Source organism: Drosophila suzukii, chromosome 3 (genome assembly GCF_043229965.1).
Source record: "Drosophila suzukii chromosome 3, CBGP_Dsuzu_IsoJpt1.0, whole genome shotgun sequence".
Classification (NCBI taxonomy): Eukaryota; Metazoa; Arthropoda; class Insecta; order Diptera; family Drosophilidae; genus Drosophila; species Drosophila suzukii.
In genome coordinates, this window is record NC_092082.1 from 50934171 (window position 1) to 50955280 (window position 21110).

The following is a 21110-nucleotide window of genomic DNA, read 5'->3' on the forward strand; positions in this document are numbered from 1 at the left end:
CAAAAAAACAATACAATCATGTTTTGGTAGTGGTCGACGCTTTCTCTAAATTTGTGTGGCTTTACCCCACTAAGGGTACTGGCGCTGACGAGGTAGTGGATAGAATGGAAAGGCAGTCTGATGTTTTCGGCAATCCAAGTCGTGTAATCACGGATCGTGTAACGGCATTCAAAGCCAATGTTTTTCAGGAGTACTGTAAGGTTAACAATATCCAGCCTTTGTTGGTAGTCACAGGACTGCCACGTGGCAACGGGCAAGTGGAGCGTATCAACAGAATTGTCATCACTATATTGACGAAACTTTGTGCGGAAGACCCGAAAACTTGGTTTAAGCATGTAGGCAGGGTTCAACAGTTTATAAATTCCTCTCCTCCTAGAAATACAAAGATAGCTCCATTCAAGATCCTTACTGGGATCAATATGAAAACCAGGTACGATAAGGAGTTAGTCAAGCTATTAGAGGAAGATTTCTTAAATGAGTTGCAGGAAGAGAAGGAGAAGATTCGAGTGGAAGCTAAAGAGAACATCGCAAAGATTCAGGACGAGAATCGCAAGTCATTCAACAAATCAAGGAAGCCAGAGTCTGAGTACAAACTCGGAGACTTAGTATTCATTCGGGTCGAATGAATTGTCAGAATAGCCGAATGTAGGATTGGCAGCCCTATTAATAACAGATCAGTTGTTCTGTTCCGTAACATTTTTCGGTAGTGTTAAAAAGCGTGCAAATTGCGCAAGAGTAAAGTAGAGATTGAGCATCAGCAGAGGAAGGTCGCGTGTGTCTCAGTAATAATTAATGTGTGAACTTAAGTATATAAACTGTATCAATGAAGTGTATTAATCGAAGAATAAACTATTAATAATCAATAAGTAAATTTACGGAAGCAACGGAAGCCTTTCTCTACATATATAGTCAGCCGAATTGAAGGCGTTTCAGATGTCTAGCGTAGACACCAGGTAGTAAGCCTTCGACCCACCTTTTCACCTGGTTTCGTTAATGGCCTTCGGGCTTCGGTAAAGCTCGGACTATGCAGTCGATTTGTCGTACAGTCACAGAGAAGCTTTACCTGGGCGGTCTGCCATCAACTTATTATTGCTTCCCAGCCTGTTAGGCCCGTTTAGTAGCGCCACATCTTTCCCCTTTGCTCTGACAAAAACAGCGTTTAGCCTTCGGTCTTATCTTCGCGATTGTCTTTCAGTTGTGTGACGCGCTTTCTTGCGAGACTTGCCGTTGATGCCCTTGGAGTTGATGCCCTTCTGGCTATTGCGTTTTGCAGCTCCAGCGGATCGCTTACGATTTTGAGATCCTTTTTCCAGACCACCTGGTTTTTCTGCTCCTTATTGACGGTTTTTTGCTCCATAGCAATGCCTTGTATAAATCTCGGGCATACCTTTTCCGTCACCTGCTTCTGCTCCTGCTCCTTCGCACCGCTTGTACCATTAAGATCCCCAATAAGATGAATTGCAGATCCTTCAATTTCGACAATTTCGTCATCACCACCATAGGTTTGTAAAGGGGTTTGCTTGGCGTTGACTGCACTAAAAAGTTCGTCAAGAATCTTACCAAACTCCGCTGCGTTCTTAAGGGGTTATATACCTTTTTTATTTTCAAAAAATCGAACATTTTTTTATTGCTTTATCTTAAAGAACAAGTCCTTGAGAACATTTTCCAAAATTTTCATAGAGATTCGAGCAGTAGAAAAAAAGTTACAGCGCTCCTAACCGCGCGCCTCGTCGCGCGCATAAACTGAACTTGAAACTTTAAAAGCGAATATCTCGATTTACTTCAAATTTTTTTTAAATGTTCGTAATGAAATTTTTTTGTGCTTGAACGATTGAGTTTTCACGCACAAACTTTTTTTTCGCTGAAATAAATTTTTTAGTGAAATTTCTAGCGACCAAGAAGTTCATTTTTAGCATAAAACGTTCCCGTATGCACAAAAAAAATCTTAAAAACGATCGTTCAAGCACAAGGAATTACACTAAACCAATGAAATTTGTTTACTTTTATGGTTTCAGTTGACCTGTTCGACCTGGGGAAGTATCACTGCAAGGCTCTTCAAAAAAAAGGCCTCTAAGGGAAACAGCCACCCCTTAAAAACTATTTAATATTTTTCCACGAAATTTTGCACAAACATTGTTAATAAAGTGTAATATCAAAAAATTAAAAGATTCGTATAATGAAATAATTGCTACATACCTAAAAAAATCAAAACTTTCCTCTTTTTCTTCGACAAAGAAGGTATATAACCCCTTAAGGCAATTACGAGGGCAGTCCGATAAGTACTTAGCCTCACCGCGCGATGGCGTCACTATCACAAGAGAAATGTACTATCGTGTAGTACATTCTCGTAGAGGGCTACTGCCAAAATTTCAGCAAAGTATGTAACAGGCTGAAGGAAGCGTTTCCGACCCCATAAAGTATATATATTCTTGATCAGGATCACTATCCGAATCGATCTAGCCATGTCCGTCTGTCTGTCTGTCCGGATGAACGCTGAGATCTCAAAAACTATGAAAGCTAAGCTATTGAGATTTGGCGTGCAGATTCCTGAGCTTTTTACGCATCGCAAGTTTGTTTCAGCACGCCCAGCGTGCTTTGATGCTAGAGAAAAACTTTTAACTGAAATGAATTGTTCTCAGCAATACCTATCGATTGATCCAAAAAAAACGCCCACAAACTTCAAAAAAATCGTAAATATGAACGTAGATATCTCGGAAACTATCAAAGATAGAGAATTGGGATCTCAGATTTAGATTCCGTAGCTTTGAGCGCAGCGCAAGTTTGATACGCAAATATGCAACGCCCACAAACAGGCCAAACCTGTGCCGCCCACTATTTTCATGCTAGATAAACAATTTTAGCTGAAATGTATTGGTGTCGTCAATACCTATCGATTGGTCCAAGAACACGCCCACTTCAACTCCCAGAACGCTTAAATCTGTTTACCGCCGGTAGGTGGCGCATTTCAATCTCGCTTTGCTGCTTGCATATCTCCATTTCCGTTTAGTCCCTTTAGCTGAGTAACGGGTATCTAATAGTCGGGGTACTCGACTATAGCGTTCTTCCTTGTTTTGGTTTGACTGCGTGTGGAATCGGACGTGTACGCCGATTTTAGAAAAATGGAGAATGAGCAATATCGGTCTGTGATTCGATTCTTGTTTTTGGAAGGGAAATCGCGCAGCGAAATCAAAGAGCGCTTAGATGCTGTGTACGGTGACTCTTCTCCTTCGATGGCGACCGTCAAAAATTGGTTTAACGAGTTTCAACGTGGTCGCACGTCGGTTTTTGATGAGACACGCCCAAGTGCCCCGAAAACGTCTACCACGGAGGATAACGTGACAAAAATCCAAGATCTCGTATTGGCAGACTGCCCGTTAAAGATACGCGAGATAGCAGAGACAGTAGGCATGTCAAAAAACCGCGTGGGTCATATCCTGCATGAAATTTTGGGTATGAGAAAGCTGTCGGAGCGATGGGTGCCGCGATTGCTCACTCCGGACAACAAACGCAACCATGAGACCACTTCAGAGCAGTGTTTGACACTGTTTAAGCGCAATCCGAAGGAGTTTCTCTGGTACACGCCAGAGACCAAGGAACAGTCGAAACAGTGGACTTCACCCGCCGAACCTGCTCCGAAGAAGGCGAAGACTGTCCCATCTGCCGGAAAGGTGATGGCCACCGTTTTTTGGGATTCACAAGGTGTGATCTACATCGACTCCTGGAGAAGGGCAAAACGGTCACAGGGCTGTTCTATGCCGAATTATTGGGCGGAAAAAAAAGTGCTCTTCGATCATGACAACGCACCGGCTCACAGTTCCGCCCTCGCCAAGGCCAAATTGGTCGAATTGGGCTACGAACTGCTACCTGATCCACCATATTCTCCAGACTTGGCCCAGTGTGACTTCTTTTTGTTTCCAAACTTGAAAAAGTCACTCGCTGGACAGAAATTTGCGTCGAATGAAGAGGTCGTTGCCGCCACAAAGGCCTATTTTTCAGACCTCGAGAAAACGTATTTTTCAGACGGGTTAAAGAAGGATGAGCATCGCTTGGTCAAGTGTATCGAGCTAAAAGGAGGTTATGTTGAGAAATAAATCACCACTTTTCAAAAATTTTCGTTTTTCTTTTGGAGGCTAAGTACTTATCGGACCACCCTCGTAGGCTCCTTTGTTGCCTTACACCACTTCGTCAGAAACCGCCATTTCAAAGCTTTGGGGAATGTTTTTTTGGGCATCCAGAATCCTGGCCCTGGCCTCGAGTTCCCTGCTACCCAATTTATACTGCTCAAAGCGAGTAAGATGTGTTATTTGCTACGCTCCCCCGATTCGGAGATTTGGACAGTACGATAATGGCAACAGTATCCACAGATTTTTTTATTAAGCGCATCAATAGACTCCCTCCCATTATTCTAACCTAGGCAATCCACCTAGAACCTGCCTTGATATCCCTATTCACCTTCTGTCTGCATACCGATTTTCAATATACCCGAAAATGTTTGAGGATGCCCAAGGTGGTTTCGACGATGATACTTATCAATAACAAGGAAAGTCATTAACCAATAGACCATCCTACATCATGCATACGACTTGGATATCAACCTCGATCACACGCAGTCCTGTAAAGACTCCCAACGTCGTAATGTAGTCAGCATCCTGCAAAGGAAAATCGAAGGCTACCTATTGCGAGCCTCCCAGAACGAGACACGAAGTACCTTAAGAAACCTTTCGCACAACATCTAAATTATTTCCGTGATTTGTTTGAAGTTTACTCCATCTCAATGATCCGCCGGGCTTGCTGTGAAATGTTACCGCTCCATTATAAGCCTTATTGAAACTCTCCTTATAACGGATGCAGTTTGACTGAGTTAAAGTAGTACTTCTAGTCCCCCGGTGCAGAAGCACAATCGACCGAAATTGATACTGCTTGAAATTAGGGGACGGAGTCAAGGTGGGCAGATGGTGGGACTGTTAGCGTATATTTGGGCTTAAAGCTTAAAGAAAAGAGATTTTGCAGCCAGACCGTTTTTCCAGCAAATCGCTTGGAGGGCGTATATCCTAAGTGTTGCAGGGCGAAGACACTCCCTCAAAGCCGGGCTGACCTCTGATGGGACACTCATCGTTTAGGCCGATATGAATTTGTTAAAATATAGCAAATTTAAGTTCACATATATCGATAAGAACTCATTGTACTCATCCCTAATCGTGTAGTTCTCTAAGTCTTTGCCACCAGCGGTTGTATCGTGCGTATTACTGAATAAAGTATATATATTATAATCTTACTACTCGGTCCCTCGTCTGATTTACATCAGGTTATGATCTCAGAACGCTTAAGCTGCGCGTTAAGTAAAAGTAGTAAAATTAAAATTAAAGTTGATAATTTGTGAAACACCAAATTGATTGTATCAGAAAAACGAAACTGAAAATTTATTTCACAATAATTTGCAACGACGAAGAAAAGAAAGAGGCAAAGACGGATAAAGACGCCACAAAACTTTTGGGAACAATGAAACAGAAAAAATCGTAGGACACAAATAAAAAATGAGTTTCGCAAACATTAAAATAGATTCCCTCGGAAGGGAAAATTATGATACGTGGAAAATACAAATCCAAGCTCTTTTAATTAAGAGCGATGTGTGGGAATACGTGAGTGGTCAGTCTAGTAGGCCAACAGATTTCCAAAAAAAAGCCTTGGAGTGGGACATAAATGACTCTAAAGCGAATTCGGATTTAATTCTATCCATTTCTACATCTGAGTTGAGACAGGTAAAGAACTGCGAAACATCGAAACAGTTATGGGAAAAACTAGAAAGCATATACCAGTCAAATGGTCCAGCGCGTAAGGCACATTTGTTGAAATATATTGCTAAAAATGAATATATTGCTAAAAATGAAGAATGGAGACGATATGCACAGTCACTTGCAAAAGTTTTTTGACAATCTTGATAAAATTCGTGAAATGGACATGCAAGTAATGGATGATCTCGTGACGATCCTGCTGCTGGATAGTGTTCCTGAGGAATACGAACAGTTTAGAGTCGCCATTGAAACACAGGACAAATTACCTGAGCCAGAAGTGTTGAAAACCAAAATGATGGAAGAATATGAAGCGCGTAAAAGGAACAACATTGAACCGGTTCACGACGCCATGTTTACGCGGAAAAATTATTAATTCCCTCCAAATGCAAATACAAACTTTAAATTCAACTGCTTCAATTGCGGAAAAATAGGGCACAAGGCCAAAGATTGTAAGGGAGGCAATCAAAAAGAGAGTGAATGCAACGGCGAACCGAAAAGCAACAGTGCGGTCGCCATGCAGGTGTTTGCAGACGAAGGACAGTGGTGTCTCGATTCAGGTGCAACATCGCACATGTGCTTTCAAAAGGAGAAATTCGAAAACATTAAAAGTGAATCGCTAAACCTAAAATTAGCAAACGAAGCATCCGCTCCAGTTTTCGGCAGTGGAAAAGTACTCCTAGAAACTTCGATCGTGACGGCAAGCCTAGAAGAAACTCTATACGTACCACAACTTCGGTCAAATTTAATGTCAGTGTCAAAAAATAAAGATCACGGTTTTGAGGTCACTTTTCGTCGCGACGGTGCCGTCATATCTGACCCACAGACTGGTAAAAGGATCGCATCAGCATCTCGTAAATCCAATCTGCACTTCATAAACCAATGCCGTGAAAAATGCAACACAGTGAGTACCGTATGCAAGGACAGTGATCTACAGAAATGGCATGAAGTATTGGGACACATAAACGAAGTTGACTTAAAAAGTATGATTCGAAACGAAAAAGTGATTGGCATAAAACTGAATCTTAACGAGAACATGAAAAACTGTGAAATTTGCATTCAGGGGAAGCAATCGAAAAAACCATTAACGAAGTCGGACTCGAAATCTAGTGATCTACTAGAGTTAGTACACTCAGACGTTTGTGGACCAATGCGGGTCAAGTCGCACGGAAGTTCCAGATACTTCGTAACATTCATCGACTATAAAACCAGGTGGAGCGAAATAAATTTTCTTAAACAGAAAAGCGAAGTCATAGAAAAGTTCAAGGAATATATGCACCTCGTCGAAAATCAAACTGGCAGAAAAATCAAAACGCTGCGTACAGACAATGGTAAGGAATACGTAAATAACGAGTTGTCCACTTCTCTCAAAGAAAAGGGCATTAAGCATAAACTTACAAACGACTACACGCCGGAACAAAATGGAGTTGCCGAACGCAAAAACCGAACTTTAGTTGAGATGGGTCGGTGCTTGACGCTTCAGAGCGGATTACCTCCAAGTTTCTGGGCAGAATCTATTCTAACTGCGAACCACGTCAGAAACAGAGTCCCGTCCCGGAGCCTAAATGGCGAAATACCGTACAACTTGTGGACTGGAAAGAAACCAACGCTCTCATATCTAAAAGTATTTGGAACCGTAGCATACATGTTGGACAAGCAACCTGGAAGAGGTAAATTTCACCCAAAAAGCAAAAAGTATATATTTATAGAGTACGAGCCGCAAACAAAAGGATATCGACTTTGGTGTCCAGCTGAAAGGAAGACTTACAAAAGCCGAGATGTAAGGTTCCTTGACAAATTTGAAGAAGATAACCAATATGAGGATTTTGTTGAGCAAGAATGTGCTAAAAATCAAAAAATCGAAATTAATCTTCTTCAAGTTCCACCTACAGCAGAACCAGAATCTTCGCCCAAATTTGAAAACAAACCAGAAGTCCCAGAAATGGCAGTGCCCAGACCGGAAACTTCCGCATCTCGCACGCAGCTACCAGCACTAGTCACAACCCCAAGGAGAGGACGAGGTCGCCCCAGGAAACGGCAAATAACTATGGAAGAGAGTGCTCCAGAGGATGTCCTAGAAGAAAGCAGCGCTTTTCTCAGTGAGCAGAGCGATCTTAAAGATGCAACAGAGGCACTCCCTTGCCCGGATAGTGAGGAATGGAAGACAGCCATGCTTCAAGAATACCACGCTTTGAACAAGAACGAGACGTGGACTCTGGTAGATCGACCTACAAACGCGGAAATCATCAAGACGAAGTGGGTTCTGCGAACAAAACGACATGCTAACGGTCAAATCGAAAGGCGAAAGGCAAGACTTGTGTAAGCTACGGCGAAACTTTCGCGCCCGTGGCACGCATGAGCTCCATTCGAGTGCTCATGGCCCTATTAGTTGAGCGCGGAATGCAAATCCAACAGTTGGATTTCATCAGCGCATACCTCAACGGCGAAATAACCGAAGATGGCTACGTAGAAATTCCAAAAGAATTTGAAGCGATCCTAAGTAACGACGACCTCAAAAATGATGCTTCAAATAAAGTCTGCAAAATTCGCAAGGCGCTGTATGGTCTCAAGCAGTCTGGAAGGCAATGGTATCGAAAGCTTGACGAAAAGCTACAGAGCTTGGGACTGCAGCCGCTAAGTTCTGATCCTTGTGTGTACTTCATAAATAAAAACGACATGCTCGTTATCGTATTAATTTACGTAGATGACTTAATGGTGGCATCGAACGACGAAAGGGCACTTACAGCATTACAAACAGAACTTGCAGGCATGTTCGATATGAAGGATATGGGATTGCTGAAGTATTGCCTTGGGATTGAGTTCGAACAGAACCTTGAGAAGCACGAAATCAAAATGCACCAGCAGTGTTATGCAAAAGAGGTCATCAAACGTTTTGGCATGGAAAACTCCAATATAGTGTCAACACCATTGGCCGCGAATGAGAAAATATCAAAAGATATGGCGTCGAGTGATCAAGAAGAATATCCTGAAATCAAGGACCTACCGTATCAAAGTCTTATAGGCTCATTGATGTATCTGGCAGTATGCACCAGGCCAGACATTTCCCATGCAGTAAGTTTACTAAGGCAATGTAACAGTAGTTTCACTCAACAGCATTGGACAGCAGCAAAGAGGGTCCTCCGATATCTCAAGGCAAGTACAAAAAGTGGACTCACATTCAAGAAGACTGGCAAGAATCTTTTTGGTCATGCGGATGCCGATTGGGGATCAAACATCGACGACAGACGATCATTCACAGGCTTTGCATTTATGTTTGCAAACGCAGCAGTAAGCTGGGAGTCCAGGAAACAGCGCACAGTGGCACTCTCAACGACCGAAGCCGAGTACATGGCTATATACCATGCTGCGAAGGAAGCCGTTAATCTAAAGTTGTTCCTGAAGGAAACTTTAGGTACGCAGGACATTGTCGTGATCATTAACGATAATCAAGGCGCAGGTGACCTGAACCGAAATCCAGTACACCACAACCGTACAAAGCATGTGGATATTCGTCACCACTTCATAAGAGAGCTGGTTGAAAACAATGAAGTCATCGTATAATGAAACAGAAAAAATCGTAGGACACAAATAAAAAATGAGTTTCGCAAACATTAAAATAGATTCCCTCGGAAGGGAAAATTATGATACGTGGAAAATACAAATCCAAGCTCTTTTAATTAAGAACGATGTGTGAAAAATACGTGAGTGGTCAGTCTAGTAGGCCAACAGATTCCCAAGAAAAAGCCTTGGAGTGGGACATAAATGACTCTAAAGCGAATTTGGATTTAATTCTATCCATTTCTACATCTGAGTTGAGACAGGTAAAGAACTGCGAAACATCGAAACAGTTATGGGAAAAACTAGAAAGCATATACCAGTCAAAAGGTCCAGCGCGAAAGGCACATTTGTTGAAATCGCGTATATTGCTAAAAATGAAAAATGGAGACGATATGCACAGTCACTTGCAAAAGTTTTTTGACAATCTTAATAAAATTCGTGAAATGGACATGCAAGTAATGGATGATCTCGTGACGATCCTGCTGCTTTACAGTGATCCTGAGGAATACGAACAGTTTAGAGTCGCCATTGAAACACAGGACAAATTACCTGAGCCAGAAGTGTTGAAAACCAAAATGATGGAAGAATATGAAGCGCGTAAAAGGAACAACATTGAACCGGTTCACGACGCCATGTTTACCCGGAAAAATTATAAATTCCCTCCAAATGCAAATACAAACTTTAAATTCAAGTGCTTCAATTGCGGAAAAATAGGGCACAAGGCCAAAGATTGTAAGGGAGGCGATCAAAAAGAGAGTGAATGCAACAGCGAACCGAAAAGCAACAGTGCGGTCGCCATGCAGGTGTTTGCAGACGAAGGACAGTGGTGTCTCGATTCAGGTGCAACATCGCACATGTGCTTTCAAAAGGAGAAATTCGAAAACATTAAAAGTGAATCGCTAAACCTAAAATTAGCAAACGATGTATCCGCTCCAGTTGTCGGCAGTGGAAAAGTACTCATAGAAACTTCGATCGTAACGGCAACCCTAGAAGAAACTCTATACGTACCACAACTTCGGTCAAATTTAATGTCAGTGTCAAAAATTACAGATCACGGGTTTAAAGACACTTTTCGTCGCGACGGTGCCGTCATATCTAACCCACAGACTGGTAAAAGGATCGCAACAGCAAAGCGTAAATCCAATCTGTACTTCATAAATCAATGCCGTGAAAAATGCAACACAGTGAGTACCGTATGCAAGGACAGTGATCTACAGAAATGGCATGAAGTATTGGGACACATAAACGAAGTTGACTTAAAAAGTATGATTCGAAACAAAAAAGTGATTGGCATAAAACTGAATCTTAACGAGAACATGAAAAACTGTGAAATCTGCATTCAGGGGAAGCAATCGAAAAAACCATTCACGAAGTCGGACTCGAAATCAAGTGATCTACTAGAGTTAGTACACTCAGACGTTTGTGGACCAATGCGGGTCAAGTCGCACGGAACTTCCACATACTTCGTAACATTCATCGACTATAAAACCAGGTGGTGCGAAATATATTTTCTTAAACAGAAAAGCGAAGTCATAGAAAAGTTCAAGGAATATATGCACCTCGTCGAAAATCAAACTGGCAGAAAAATCAAAACGCTGCGTACAGACAATGGTAAGGAATACGTAAATAACGAGTTTTCCACTTTTCTCAAAGAAAAGGGCATTAAGCATGAACTTACAAACGACTACACGCCGGAACAAAATGGAGTTGCCGAACGCAAGAACCGAACTTTAGTTAAGATGGGTCGGTGCATGATGCTTCAGAGCGGATTACCTCCAAGTTTCTGGGCAGAATCTATTCTAACTGCGAACCACGTCAGAAACAGAGTCCCGTCCCGGAGCCTAAATGGCGAAATACCGTACAACTTGTGGACTGGAAAGAAACCAACGCTCACATATCTAAAAGTATTTGGAACCGTAGCATACATGTTGGACAAGCAACCTGGAAGAGGTAAATTTCACCCAAAAAGCAAAAAGTATATATTTATAGGGTACGAGCCGCAAACAAAAGGATATCGACTTTGGTGTCCAGCTGAAAGGAAGACTTACAAAAGCCGAGTTGTAAGGTTCCTTGACAAATTTGAAGAAGATAACCAATATGAGGATTTTGTTGAGCAATAATGTGCTGAAAATCAAAAAATCGAAATTAATCTTCTTCAAGTTCCACCTACAGCAGAACCAGAATCTTCGCCCAAATTTGAAAACAAACCAGAAGTCCCAGAAATGGCAGTGCCCAGACCGGAAACTTCCGCATCTCGCACGCAGCTACCAGCACTAGTCACAACCCCAAGGAGAGGACGAGGTCGCCCCAGGAATCGGCAAATAACTATGGAAGAGAGTGCTCCAGAGGATGTCCTAGAAGAAAACAGCGCTTTTCTCAGTGAGCAGAGCGATCTAAAAGATGCAACAGAGGCACTCTCTTGCCCGGATAGTGAGGAATGGAAGACAGCCATGCTTCAAGAATACCACGCTTTGAACAAGAACGAGACGTGGACTCTGGTAGATCGACCTACAAACGCGGAAATCATCAAGACGAAGTGGGTTCTGCGAACAAAACGACATGCTAACGGTCAAATCGAAAGGCGAAAGGCAAGACTTGTGTAAGCTACGGCGAAACTTTCGCGCCCGTGGCACGCATGAGCTCCATTCGAGTGCTCATGGCCCTATTAGTTGAGCGCGGAATGCAAATCCAACAGTTGGATTTCATCAGCGCATACCTCAACGGCGAAATAACCGAAGATGTCTACGTAGAAATTCCAAAAGAATTTGAAGCGATCCTAAGTAACGACGACCTCAAAAAGTATGCTTCAAATAAAAGTCTGCAAATAAAGTCTGCAAAATTCGCAAGGCGCTGTATGGTCTCAAGCAGTCTGGTAGGCAATGGTATCGAAAGCGTGACGAAAATCTACAGAGCTTGGGACTACAGCCGCTCAGTTCTGATCCTTGTGTGTACTTCATAAATAAAAACGACATGCTCGTTATCGTATTAATTTACATAGATAACTTAATGGTGGCATCGAACGACGAAAGGCCACTTACAGCATTAAAATCAGAACTTGCAGGCACGTTCGATATGAAGGACATGGGATTGCTGAAGTATTGCCTTGGGATTGAGTTCGAACAGAACCTTGAGAAGCACGAAATCAAAATGCACCAGCAGTGTTATGCAAAAGAGGTCATCAAACGGTTTGGCATGGAAAACTCCAATACAGTGTCAACACCATTGGCCGCGAATGAGAAAATATCAAAAGATATGGCGTCGAGTGATCAAGAAGAATATCCTGAAATCAAGGACCTACCGTATCAAAGTCTTATAGGCTCATTGATGTATCTGGCAGTATGCAGCAGGCCAGACATTTCCCATGCAGTAAGTTTACTAAGCCAATTTAACAGTAATTTCACTTAACAGCGTTGGACAGCAGCAAAGAGGGTCCTCCGATATCTCAAGGCAAGTACAAAAAGTGGACTCACATTCAAGAAGACTGGCAAGAATCTTTTTGGCTATGCGGATGCCGATTGGGGATCAAACATCGACGACAGACGATCATTCACAGGCTTTGCATTTATGTTTGAAAACGCAGCAGTAAGCTGGGAGTCCAGGAAACAGCGCACAGTGGCACTCTCAACGACCGAAAACGAGTACATGGCTGTATCCCATGCTGCGAAGGAAGCCGTTAATCTAAAGTTGTTCCTGAAGGAAACTTTAGGTACGCAGGACGTTGTCGTGATCATTAACGATAATCAAGGCGCAGGTGACCTGACCCGAAATCCAGTATACCACAACCGTACAAAGCATGTGGATATTCGTCACCACTTCATAAGAGAGCTGGTTGAAAACAATGAAGTCATCGTAGAATACATCCCGACTGAGAAGATGCGTGCCGATGTATTGACAAAAGGTTTATCTACATCAAAGCACAATGAATGTATAATTGGTTTGGGTATGACTGCTATGTAAAATGTGAAAATTGTTTAACATAAATTTGAGGGGAAGTGTTAAAATATACCAAATTTAAGTTCACATATATCGATAAGAACTCATTGTACTCATCCCTAATCGTGTAGTTCTCTAAGTCTTTGCCACCAGCGATTGTGTCGCGCGTATTACTGAATAAAGTATATATATATTATAATCTTACTACTCGATCCCTCGTCTGATTTACATCAGAGTTATAACTAAGCTACAAAACTGTTGGAGAAGCTCGTTAGCTCTTGGCTTCAGGAAAGCGCGGTCAACTTTGAACGCCATCGACAGGTTGGTTTTGAGGTCAATTCGATCAATTGACGAAATCAATACATATGCGTTAAACTATGTTTCTAAAATCAAAACTGTGGACACCAAAGTTTTGGGCGGTTTGTGGACGTTATAGTTGGGGTTGCACTTTGCTTAAACAAACTTGCTCTGTGCAGGATTCTCTAGAATCTACATGCTTAATCTCAACTTTGTACCTTCTACAGTTTCAACGTGCTCAGCGTTCATATAGACAAACGGTCAGACGGACCTGGCTAGGTCGACTCAACTAGTAATTCTTTTACTCTACGAATAGCGGGTAAAAAGACATAAAAAGATACGTTGGCTTAACACCACCTTGGTAAGTAGCTTTAAACTTTGAAAAATGCCAGAGTTGAAGTTGAAATAACAAAACTGGCTATAGAGAAGATTACAGATTATATAAAACAGAGGGAACGCTATAGTCGTTGTGCCTCGACTGTCTTATACCCGTTAGTCAGCAAACCAATTTAGCTCATTTACCAATAGTACAATCTATACCATATTTAATAGGGAAACTGTAAAGATTGTTCATATCTACAGACCAATGTTTCTTTATTTTACCATAAGTATATCCTGTATCTGTAAGAAGTAATAGCTGATTTACATACTTATTTCTTAGGTTAAGCCATTAAATAAATTATTTATTTGCTTAAATTTTTTGGTTTACGTTTTGATTTGCGTTACTCTGTAACTGTATTCTACGTTTAAACTTACCTTATTATATATATTAATATTTTTATAAGGGTTTACAGCTATTAGTATTGAGCCAGTATAAGTCTATGATTTTACAATATAGGCACAACAAACGGATTTAATAAAATGTATCCAACTTAAATATTTAATTTAAATATTTTAATTTGTAAGGAAAATATCATATTTTTCCAAATGCTTTTCTCCGAGATAAGGTCGTTTGCGCAACTAATCTTTGTTAATATTTAAGATTTTGTTGTAATACATTGAATATACTCCTTCGTATTATACGTTCCCTAGCGATCGTAGGGTGAAACCAAACGCGTGCATTCAGTTTGGTTGTTCGATTTTGAGTCGTTCATTGATCGGGAAGCCCATAACTTCGTTGCAAAGGTTAGGGTCTCCACAGTCTACATAACACCAGTTTACAACAAAAGATCGACAAAATTATTTTACATTTTCAGTGTTGGGGAACGTAAGAATTTGGTGCAAGTAGTTATGCATAGTTATATGTAGTTAGTATAGTTAGTATAGTTAGTTATGCCTCTTTCGCCTTTTCACTGCGCCACATGATAGATACTGTCAGAGCAATCTACGAACCCTTACTTTCGCTAGGCAGTGACAAGGTAATAGCAAATGCAATGCTTATACACATCGTCATGACAAAGGTAGACGCAAAAACTAAGTCTCGATGGGAAGCATGTCTGGACTTTCAAAACATTCCTGATTGGCAGAACTGCCAAGATGCACTCAATAAACGATACCAACATTTGGCAGCAGATGACGCTACGTCAGGCACGCCAAAGTCTCGTAAGCTGGTCCGGTACATTTTTTAAAGGCCGTTTGAAAAACTTTTTTGTCCGTTTCGAATACCAATCGAACCCACGATCCAAAATATTATTATTGCAAGGCTGCGGATCACTACATTCAAGCGTGCAGTTCATTTGTGGCCGCATCAGTCGGAAGACGATTCACATTCGCTAAGACATGTGTGCATGAACTGCCTATGGAAAAGGCATTCCGTTCTTTAGTGTCAATCCTCTAAGTGCCGCATGTGTTTAAAACCACATCATTTACTGCTTTATAGATACAGTTCCGACTCTTCACCGTCCGAGCTAGCTTCCACTCAAAAGCCGATCGTGACACAACCTTTGACCACCTCTGCCGGCTACCATGCGATGACAGCCGACTCAAATCAGATCGTATTAGCCCCGGTTAACATTATAGGTAGCAATTTTCAAATACATATTGCACGTGTTCTTTTAGGTTCGGGGTCAACACAGGAGCTATCCAAAGTTCTAAAACTTAACCGCGATCGAAGAGACACAAATCTTCTTGGAACAGGTCAATCAAATGTATCAGCTCGCCATATAGTTCAAGCAACTATACAGTCCCGAACACAGCCTTTCTAATTAGAAGCTGAGCTTATTGTTCTGAAGTCTATATCATCGTCACAACCAGAGAGGGCCGTTCAAGTGTTAGACTGGATCCTTCCTGACAGCATAAAGTTAGCTGATCCTCTATTCCACAAACCTCAGAGAATTGACATATTGCTTGGTGCTGACGGTTTTTTTCGAGTTTTTAAAGGAAGGGATAATTAAGCAAGAAACTCATGGTCCAGTTCTACAAAACTATGTTTTTGGATGGATCGTATCAGGTCGGCGAAAGTCTTCAGAAACCAATTTCAAACAGGTTACCTCAACGTTAAGGGCAGTTAAGAGCATTGCAGTGTAAACATGATGATTCGAAAATTCTGGCAAAATAGAATGTCTCCCGAGCATTGCATAGAATAAACTTTACACTCCAGAGCAAACTATGTGCGAAAAGGCATTACTGTTCGGTTATATTTCGGCCGACTTCATGTTCCACTGCCCTTTAAGTCCAAATAGCACCGTTTCAAGCTATCCGCTGGCTGAAGTATCTTAGTGAGATTACTCAGTTTCTCACCCTTAGTTTAACAACGAACTTCTACGTCGATGATCTTTTGTCAGGCGCGGATACAATCAAAGAACTTTCGTCAATGCGAAACGAATTAGTTGAAATCGTAGACTCGGCTCGGCTTGTTCTCTCGAAGTTGGCAACCAATTGTGAGCAGCTGATAGGTTTTAATCGGTCTACAGATGTATTTGTCGAGGAGCACAAAGACACAAAGGCGTTAGGGCTCCTTTGGAACTCAAAACATGACGTCTTTAAGCTTTCTTCGCGAGAGATGTGTAAAGGCTGTCCTGTAGTATGCGCATGTATTGAGGGTATACTGTACCAATAAAGTAACATCGGTTAAGCATAAATATATCAGCAACACATTGTTGCAGTACACAAACAAAACCTTTTCAAGTGAGCGTGTCAATATGTATGAAGCCGCTCCGCTGCTGGCGTAACCGGCAACGCAGCTATGCGGTCTTAGCTATGTGAATATATTGAATAAAACATTCAGAAATCAATAGTCAAACGGCACAAACGTGCTAGTGTAACTATTCATTCGGTCTGAAAAAAAGTCTAACTTAGTAAGAGTGCGCGTAATGGGAAGACGCGGAGGTGTGAGGAACAAAATTGAAAGCGAATAGCGCACGTTATTATACTCAAAAACACCACATCCCGCGAGCGCAATTGCTCAAAAACTTCAATCAGAGCTTGACTTGTTAAAGTCAGTTCTCGAAAAGCGAATCCCCAACACCGCAGCTCACTCAGCACAAATTAAAGTTATAAAAACAAATAATAAACTAAAGTCGAATTCTCCAAAACATCTGCCACAGAAACCAAAACTTTTTCCGGCCGATTGCCATGGTCCGCTGTATAGCGGTGCGATGACCAGCACCGGAACCCATAGAGCCCATAGACCCAGGACAACAGCAGCAGAGTATCAACAAGTGCGAGTGGTAGGCCGCCACTTCCACCAACGAAAGAGCGTAAGCGTGCCATGGCAGCCGACGACAAGCTGATGCAACGACGAGATCCAGCGAGCAGCATCAACAACATCAACAGCATGCAGATTTAAATAAATATTAATATCAAATAAGAAATTGTAAGATTGTGCAGAATCTTTTCTGCCCAATTAGAGTGCGGCAGGTAAAGCCACACAAAATGTAAAAAAATTAATAATTTTTTTAAAAGAATTCAAAATCATTATTAAATTAACGGATGTCAATAGAGACAAACAAAATAAAAAAACTGAAGAAATAATCAAAAATGTTACATAATGGGTTTAGTAGATGTAAAATCGGTTGACTCGACAGCAAATGTAATAAATATAGTCGAAGTCAGTAACACCGATCTTAATTTAATTACAATACTTATTGTTGTTATTATACCCGTTACTCGTAGAGTAAACGGGTATACTAGATTCGTCGGAAAGTATGTAACAGGCAGAAGGAAGCGTTTCCGACCCCATAAAGTATATATATTGTTAATTTGGATCACTAGCCGAGTCGATCTAGCCATGTCCGTCTGTCCGTCTGTCTGTCCGTCCGGATGAACGCTGAGATCTCGGAAACTATGGGAGCTAGGCTATTGAGATTTGGCGTGCAGATTCCTGAGCTTCTTACGCAGCGCAAGTTTGTTTCAGCAATGTGCCACGCCCACTCTTACGCCCACAAACCACCCAAAACTGTGGCTCCTACAGTTTTGATGCTAGAATAAAAATTTTAACATAAGTGTATTCTTCTCATCAATACCTATACCAAAAAATTGCCACGACCACTCTTACGCCCACAAACCGCCCAATCCTGTGACGGCCACAGTTTTCATGCTAGATAAAAAAAATTTTAACTGAAATGTATTGGTCTCGTCAATACCTATCGATTGGTCCAAAAAAAATTTTGCCACGCCCACTCTAACGCCCATAACGCTTAAATCAGTCTACCGCCGGTAGGTGGCGTATTTAAATCTCGATTTGCTGCTTGCATATCTCCATTTCCCCTTGGTCCCTTTAGCTGAGTAACGGGTATCTGATAGTCGAGGTACTCGACTATAGCGTTCTTCCTTGTTATACCCGTTACTCGTAGAGTAAAAGGGTATACTAGATTCGTCGGAAAGTATGTAACAGGCAGAAGGAAGCGTTTCCGACCCCATAAAGTATATATATTCTTGATCAGGATCACTAGCCGAGTCGATCTAGCCATGTCCGTCTGTCCGTCTGTCCGTCTGTCCGTCTGTCCGTCTGACCGTCTGTCCGTCTGTCCGTCTGTCTGTCCGTCCGGATGAACGCTGAGATCTCGGAAACTATGGGAGCTAGGCTATTGAGATTTGGCGTGCAGATTCCTGAGCTTCTTACGCAGCGCAAGTTTGTTTCAGCACAGTGCCACGCCCACTCTAACGCCCACAAACCGCCCAAGACTGTGGCTCCTACAGTTTTGATGCTAGATAGAAAATTTTAACTGAAATGTAATGTTCTCATCAATACCTATCGATTGACCCAAAAAAAAGTTTGCCACGCCCACTTTAACGCCCACAAACCGCAAAACCCTGTGACGCCCACAATTTTCATGCTAGATAAAAAATTTTAACTGAAATGTATTGGTCTCGTCAATACCTATCGATTGATCCAAAAAATTTGCCACGCCCACTCTAACGCCCATAACGCTTAAATCTGTATACCGCCGGTAGGTGGCGCATTTTAATCTCGCTTTGCTGCTTGCATATCTCCATTTAGCTGAGTAACGGGTATCTGATAGTCAAGGTACTCGACTATAGCGTTCTCCCTTGTTTTTATAATAGTAATATTATATAAATTATATAAACTGCACAATAGATGCATTAAAAAACGCTATCAAAGCCAGGCAAATGACCTGGACAAAATTCAAAACAAATTTATAATAAATAGCAACCAAGATTTAAAAAAAAAAATTGTAATAAAAGTCCAAAAGTAAAACATGAATAGAATGATTAAAAATTGATATATGTTTTTGCACATTTCGATAATTTATTTTATAATGAAATGGAATGGAAAAATATTATTAAAAAGAAATATATATAAAAGACTATAAGTAAACACCCAAAAACACTAGTTCCATGATTTACCAAGCTTTTTCATTGATTCACGACAATAAAGAAAAGTTAAATACTCAACATTGGTCGTAGGTATCAAGATTTTTGCATAGATTAATAACAAACTTAAGTAGCATTAAATCAAAATATTCGGTAATCACACTAAAAGAACTATCTGAGTCTGAATCAGAGTCCAAATATGGCTATGATACAAGTAGAATTTCTTAAGCTAGCCTCATAACTGAGTTTAGTGAAAAGTCTGAGAATCTACAACTTTTCATTGATGTTCTTAGTTTAGTGGATTCACTAAAAGGAACACATGAACAGTTGACGAAGGCTTTGCAATCAGCACATATGATTAACGGTGTATCGCAAGAATATGCTGAAGAACTGAGCCTACAAGTTGCTGTAAAATCAATCATAACAAACAGCACAATTGACAAGGTTAGGTCTGTAATGAAATACAAATTACAACTGTGTTCGTCGATAGTTGCACAGACGCAGTCCGACACCCGAATACAGTCCTATATGCTGCGCAACAACAAAGGTGTAGACTAAGTCGAGGGTATAACCGCGAAAACTAACGTGGAAATTATCAGAATAATGGTAATAGAAATCCTAGAGCAAAATATTTATCTTGCCTTGACGACAGGATTCCAACAGATTGAGCTATACGAAAAATCTAGAGATATAACATCTTTTTCAATGAGCAATGGATCTTATCGCTTCACGCGATTGCCATTTGGTATGAAAATAGTGCTAAATTCATTCCAAAGAATGATGACTATTGCACTCTCTGGACTTGAACCGTCACAGGCATTCCTTTATATGGATTATCTAATAGTAATCGGTTGTTCCGAAAAACACATGCTTAAACAATTTAATTAGTGTTTTTGACATGTGTAGAAAACACAACTCAAAGCTACATCCTGAAAAATGTTCATTTTCATGTATGAAGTCACATTTTTGGGGCACAAATGCACAGATAAGGGAATCTTGACAGATGACAAAATGTTTGTTGTCATACTAAATTATCCAGTTCCCCATGACTCTGACACCGCTAGACGTTTTATTGCATTTTGTAATTACTACAGACGATTCATCAAAAATTTTTGTTGATGACTCTAGGCATATTACAAGATTAAATAAAGAAAATGTTCCATTTGAATGGACCGATGAATGTCAAAATGCTTTGGATATTTTAAAGCTCAATTAATAAAGCCTACTTTGTTACAATATCCAGATTTCACAAAAGAATTTTGTGTAATCACAGATGCTAGTAAGCAAGCAGTACGAACACAAGCCCACAATGGAACTCAACTTCCAGTAGCTTACGGAACAAGAGTTATCAGCTATTCATTGGGCAATCACAAATTTTAGGCCCTAGATCTACGAAACTCATTTCACAGTAAAAACAGACCATAGACCACTGACATTTTTGTTCTCCATGACAAACCCCAGTTCTAAATCAACGCGTATGAGACTTGAATTAGAGGAGTATAATTTTACAATAGAGAACCCAAAAGGCAAAGATAATTTTGTAGCCGATGCGTCATCAAGGATAACCATCCAAGTAGACAAAAGTTGTGCGCAAAAAACATTATAGTAGAGATGCCAAGGCAATCTACCAACTCAGCTTCTCAGCCCTACGTATACGAAGTCTTTAATAATAATGAAGTACGAAAGTAGGACAACTATTTCCAAGGCTCGAAAAAGAAGCCGGTATATTTAAAAACAGCCAATTGAAAATGGCACCATGGGAAAACATCTTTAAAAAAGTTTCAATAGATAATTTCAAAATTATGGGCAATAAAATAT

At 40.9% G+C, this 21110-nt stretch overlaps 2 protein-coding genes across 16 annotated transcripts in view; both read right to left on the bottom strand.

Annotated features, from left to right (window-relative positions):
- Positions 1–21110, bottom strand: part of Myo81F (Myosin 81F) — a 2624640-nt gene that overhangs the window by 2319197 nt on the left and 284333 nt on the right. For all 15 annotated transcript variants that reach the window (XM_070995759.1, XM_070995757.1, XM_070995758.1 and 12 more), the window contains one exon: positions 14334–14396. In XM_070995759.1, coding sequence (XP_070851860.1) covers positions 14334–14396 — 63 coding nt within the window. The remainder of the gene's footprint in view (positions 1–14333; positions 14397–21110) is intronic.
- Positions 3825–21110, bottom strand: part of LOC139352814 (uncharacterized) — a 284041-nt gene continuing 266755 nt past the window's right edge. The window contains exon 5 of the mRNA XM_070995449.1: positions 3825–3998. The gene's annotated coding sequence lies outside the window, so the exon portion shown is untranslated. The remainder of the gene's footprint in view (positions 3999–21110) is intronic.